This window comes from Hypomesus nipponensis, chromosome 22, assembly GCF_054491055.1.
Source record: "Hypomesus nipponensis isolate SF chromosome 22, ASM5449105v1, whole genome shotgun sequence".
Taxonomy (NCBI): Eukaryota; Metazoa; Chordata; class Actinopteri; order Osmeriformes; family Osmeridae; genus Hypomesus; species Hypomesus nipponensis.
The window spans coordinates 18,829,001-18,835,000 of NC_140382.1; the positions used below are offsets into that span (position 1 = coordinate 18,829,001).

Sequence of the window (6,000 nt, forward strand, 5' to 3'; positions counted from 1 at the left end):
AGCTTAAACAACAACGCCACCCCCCCCCCCCCCCCCCCCCCTTCTCCCCCTGAACCGGCGGGTCTGTTAGCTAGATTGAAGACGGGTGGATTATTGAGCTAGCTGTGTGACGTCGAAGATTATTTCTCTGTGGTTTCTATAACTAAAGGATCGGATTTATGATTCACCATTACAGTTGACATTAATTGATTGACATGTTTACTGGTTTAAATATTTAGCCGCCAAACCAATTGGTCGTTAACGTTATAAAGCTGTGCTCATGGTCACAGACTAACTGGTCAGTGATCAAAGGGCAGTGTCTCTAGAACACTAGAGTACTCCTTCTGTAATCTGTACTGAGAGAAGTGGGCTCTGTCTGTCTGTTTATCACTGCCTATCTTTCTCTCTCTGCATCCACCTCTCACCCTCTCTCTCCATATCTCTCTTTACCTCTCACCCTGTCTCTCCATCTCTCTCCACTTCTCACCCTCCTCTCTACCTCACCCTCTCCATCCTCCAACCGTTTCCCTCCCTCTCTTTATCCTTCCATCTCTCTCTACCTGTCACCCTCTCCATCTCTCTCTCTCTCTCTCTCTCTCTCTCTCTCTCTCTCTCTCTCTCTCTGTCTGTCACCCTCCCTCCACCTCTCTGAGTAAATATCTGTGAAAGATGAGGGCCTCGCCGGCCGGCAGGGCAGAGCGTAAATAACGAGGCCAGAGGGACGCAACGCTCGATAGAGGAGCGACGGAGTGAAGAGGAGGAGAGACGGAGCGAAGAGGAGGAGGATGGAAAAGTTTGGTTAACAGGCTTACAGGACCCCTCCTGTAAGGGGGTTAGAGGGCTACATAAGGGGGAAGAGGGGTAGTGCAGGTGACATGGGGGGAGGAGGAGAGGAGGGAGAAGAGGAGAGGGGGAGAAGAGGAGAGGAGGAGAGGAGAGGGGGAGAGGAGGGAGAAGAGGAGAGGAGGGAGAGGGTTAAAAGCAGATGCAGCAGGCTATGTTGACTCAATCCCATGGTTTGTAACTTCTCTGCTTAGTTTGAAGAGTTTTGGCAATTAGTTATTAATTCATCTCAGTGTTTACTTTATTTTCAAGGGCTGGTGGGTGCCAAAAATAAACACACACACGAGTACGCACACAGACACATATATACACACAATAGCACACACCCACACACAAGTACACTCACATAAGCACACTCACACAAACTAATGCACACACACACACTCCCTCGCTGATGCAGAGACTAACGTCGGGGCCTGTGTGTGATGGATGGAGGCGTTTCAGCCCAGTCCTGCATTGATCAAGACACACGACAGGCCAGCTTAGCCCACAGCTATCCTGGGACGAGTCCAGTCAAAAGCTAGCAGTCCCTTCTTGTTAATGACCTGGTTATATTTACACTGACTGCCTGTGAAGTAGCAGAAACAGATTCACGACACTTGGCAAAGACAGTTAAGCTCAATTAGTCCTTCAGATCTCGTAACAGAGCCCCGTTTCCAACGCTGAGGATGCTGTTTGTTCCTGGCGTTTTTATCCTGTGTTTGTGTTTTGTCTCTACTGTGGAAGACTCTTTCCCCTCAGGTCTGTGGCGCTTTAACAATCCCCTCAGACTCAACCAGAAAAACTCAGTGCTACTCTGTGTGTGTGTGTGTGTGTGTGTGTGTGGTGGTGGGGGGGAGGCTTGTTAGTAAAATGTGTGTGTGTGTATGTGTGTATCCCTCTGCCGGTAAAACCGACCTGCCACAAGCATAGCCAATTACCGAGAACAATTAGCCGTGAGTGCAACAGAGGAGCCAAAGTGTCCTGTTCTGTTCTGGACGGTTCTACCGGCCAGTGAGAACAGGCTCTGTTCCACCCCTCATAAATCCCTCATCCTCAGCTCCTAAAAACCTGTAATCTCATTAATACCTCCGACTCATGGAGACCGTGAGCATTACTCATTTCTGGGTACCAAGTATTGTATTATAAATAGTTTTTGTTTAGGATTATTCAGTCCTTTTTATGGTTTGGGTGGCACTTTCATTCCGATTCAGAAAATACCGTCTCCTCCCAAAGTCAACCTCAACCAATCGCAAGGCATTGTTTGTGCATCGATAGAGTTAGGGTTGGGACTTTCATTCAAAATCCGAAAATATGTCTGCTGTTATCTCCCTTGTATCTCAGTCTCAACCGATTGGAAAGCGTTTGTGTGTGTTGTGATTTCAGGTTGTGGCGGCCTTTAGAAATTCCCTTTCCCTTGAGGCGTTTTGCAAACCACAACACAAAACGTAGAGCAGGGTTTTTTCTAACGTTCCTCGTCGTATTCATCAGGGGGCGTAGTGTGGTTTCCTGCCGGCTGGCGTGATTGGTACGGATATTACCTGGACTCGCCGTTTGTCATTAGGTGCTGTTATGGCTCCCATTACTCTGTGTGTGGGGGACTGTGGATCCAGTTAGTGTTCAGATGTGCTTCATCAGGTTCTGTCACAGTCAGCACTTTCCCACTGGGACGCCACATTAGGACCCGGGCAGCACAGCAGGCTAGTAAATGACTGTTGTTTCTCATGCACAGAGAGAACAAGTTAGACGCCATCTCCCGCCATCCCATCCCACCTCCTTGTCTCTACTCTCCCCTCAATCCCCTCCCCTCTCTCCCTCTCCCTCCCTCTACCTCCACCCCTTCCACTCTCCACCCTCCTTCTCCCTCCTGCCTCTCTTCCTCCCTCTCCCTTCATCCCTTCTCATCTCTACCTCCTCTCTCCCTCTCCCTCTCCCTCTCTCTACCTCCACCCCTTCCACTCTCCTCCCTCCTTCTCCCTCCTGCCTCTCCTCCTCCCTCTCCCTTCATCCCTTCTCATCTCTACCTCCTCTCTCCCTCTCCCTCTCTCTACCTCCACCCCTTCCACTCTCCTCCCTCCTTCTCCCTCCTGCCTCTCCTCCTCCCTCTCCCTTCATCCCTTCTCATCTCTACCTACTCTCTCCCTCTCCCTCTCCCTCTCTCTACCTCCACCCCTTCCACTCTCCTCCCTCCTTCTCCCTCCTGCCTCTCCTCCTCCCTCTCCCTTCATCCCTTCTCATCTCTACCTCCTCTCTCCCTCTCCCTCTCTCCCTCTCTCCCCCTCTCTCCCTCCCTCCCAGAGCGTGCGATGCTCCCCAGATTTTTCACTTCTCGTTGAGTTTAAACACAGCTCATTCTGCCTCCTCAATCGTTTTCCCCTAAAATGCAGAGTCACATTTCTCAGCCCAGCACACTCTGTAAGAGCCAGTCTTACAAATCATAAATCACTCAGACTGTTGTCAGGGACACTGGCCAAGACACAACATGGTCTGTTCCTGTAAAATAAAATAATTAAAACATTGACTTCTGCAGCACTTTGTGTGGTTTGCTAAAGAGCCAAAGCCTTCTGAAGACACCTGTCTTTCTGTCTCACCTGTTTCTTTCAGGTTTTGTCTCCTTTATGGTATCATTGTTTTATCACCGTGGGAATTAATTGAATGGATGTTTCACAAAAGACAAGAAAGAATGAAGTCACTCATGATTTATGTTTCCCCATTTAAGGGAGTTACTGGAATAAAGTGCTCTTAAATGGATACAGGAAACATGCAGATCAATCCCTCCTTATACATCATGAAACACATTGATATTATCATTTCATAGTTTTAAGTTTAACTTTATTAGAGGTTTCCAACTCACATGATGCGAACACAAGTTAGCATTGTGTTATTGGAGTGGTTTCCTGCCACACCTGTCTGGTTGATGGACAACTGCTGTGTGTGTGTGTATCTGTGTATGTGTGTGTGTGTATCTGTGTGTGTATCTGTGTGTGTGTGTGTATCTGTGTATCTGTGTGTGTATCTGTGTGTGTGTGTGTGTGTATCTGTGTGTGTATCTGTGTGTGTGTGTGTGTATCTGTGTGTGTATCTGTGTGTGTGTGTATCTGTGTGTGTATCTGTGTGTGTGTGTATCTGTGTGTGTGTGTGTGTCCTGCCATCCACATGGCTCTCAGACAGGCACCAAGGGAGTGATGCATGATGGGTAGCAAGCCGGAAGAGTAGAAGGGAGTCAAAAAAAGATTTGAGAGGATGGAGAGGAGGAAGGAGAGGAGGATTTGAGCCGCAGGAAGTGGTTTGAAGCGCCAGCTGAAGAGCGTAATGTCTCCAGAGTTCTGTCCTCGTCAGCGACGAGTTAGCGCTGTGAAGTAGGAGCCAGCTGCTCCTCCTCAGGGCCAGGAGAGAGACTCACCAGGAGAGAGACTCACCAGGAGAGAGAATCACCAGGAGAGAGACTCACCAGGAGAGAGACTCACCAGGAGAGAGACTCACCAGGAGAGAGAATCACCAGGAGAGAGACTCACCAGGAGAGAGACTCACCAGGAGAGAGAATCACCAGGAGAGAGACTCACCAGGAGAGAGACTAACCAGGAGAGAGAATCACCAGGAGAGAGACTCACCAGGAGAGAGACTCACCAAAAGAGAGAATCACCAGGAGAGAGACTCACCAGGAGAGAGACTCACCAGGAGAGAGACTCACCAAAAGAGAGAATCACCAGGAGAGAGACTCACCAGGAGAGAGACTCACCAAAAGAGAGAATCACCAGGAGAGACTTACCAAAAGAGAGACTTACCAAAAGAGAGACTCACCAGGAGAGAGACTCACCAGGAGAGAGGTTCACCAGGAGAGAGACTCACCAGGAGAGAGAATCACCAGGAGAGAGACTCACCAGGAGAGAGACCCACCAGGAGAGAGACTCACCAGGACAGAGGTTCACCAGGAGAGAGACCCACCAGGAGAGAGACTCACCAGGAGAGAGAATCACCAGGAGAGAGACTCACCAGGAGAGAGACTTACCAAAAGAGAGACTCACCAGGAGAGAGACTCACCAGGAGAGAGAATCACCAGGAGAGAGACTCACCAGGACAGAGGTTCACCAGGAGAGAGACCCACCAGGAGAGAGAATCACCAGGACAGAGACCCACCAGGACAGAGGTTCACCAGGAGAGAGACCCACCAGGAGACAGAATCACCAGGAGAGAGACCCACCAGGACAGAGACTCACCAGAAGATGACTTCCCTCTGGACCACGGTACAGGGAGACAGGTGTTTCACAGTGCAAAAAAGAACCTGCCCTGTGGCTGGAAATAAAGTAAATTAAGGAATTTAGAGTCTTGCCACGTAATATAATGCAGTTTAATGTAATGCAGCTTAATGTAGCGTACCGTAATGTGACATTATTTTTCAGGGGTGGCAGGTATAGTATGTTTGATTGTAGTCTGTTTTTTCTTCAAACTGTAATTTGTATTTTGTTAGGCATATATTCTACCTTGTGTTAACAGATGTGTAAATTGTGTTATATGTAATTAAGAATTTAGGGGTAATTATTATACTGCTACGATGCCTGAAACTGCACCCTAAACGGTCACGCACTGTTCCACTGGTGTATGTTGTTGTGTGACAATAAAAGATTTAGCGTTGTGGCTGGGGTGCCGGTCTGACAGGAAGGCCTGTTAGAGGCTCCAGATCTGGGGGCCACGGGGACCCCCAGAACTGCCCCTGCGTGCTGTTCTGGGGGTCATCTGCCCCCTGGTGCTCTGGGTCCTGCTCCTCTCTGCTGCCCTCCCCTCAGACAGCCTGGGATCTGCACGCTGATGGTAGCCTCATGACAAGCTATCAGGACCCAATGAGCCACAGCCAGCAGTGCAGGGATATTTAGGTGTTTGGGTGTGTGTATGTGTTTAATGAATCTCTCCTCCCCCCTCCCCCTTCTCCCCTCTCCCCTCCTCCCCCTCTCCTCTCTCCAACTCCCCTCTCCTCCCCCCCCTCTCCTCAGGTTCTGAAGGGCAGTAAGAAACTATCCCTCTCTGTGCGCTCGGTGGGGCGTATCCCCGGAGGCTACGTGACCAATCACGTGTACACGTGGGTGGACCCCCAGGGCCGCAGCGTGTCTCCGCCCCCCGACCTCCCGGAGCACCGCAGCGCCACCTTGAGGCGCTCAGAGAGCCAGCGCCGCAGCAACATGCAGCTGCTGCAGGAGGGCGACG

General features: G+C 50.1%; 1 protein-coding gene across 3 annotated transcripts in view; it reads left to right on the top strand.

The window, feature by feature from the left end:
* whrna (whirlin a) overlaps nucleotides 1–6,000 on the top strand; it is a 66,037-nt gene that overhangs the window by 29,823 nt on the left and 30,214 nt on the right. For all 3 annotated transcript variants that reach the window (XM_084686962.1, XM_084686963.1, XM_084686964.1), the window contains exon 2: nucleotides 5,790–6,000. This exon is cut by the window's right edge and continues 8 nt beyond it. In XM_084686962.1, the coding sequence (XP_084543088.1) occupies nucleotides 5,790–6,000 (211 nt within the window). The remainder of the gene's footprint in view (nucleotides 1–5,789) is intronic.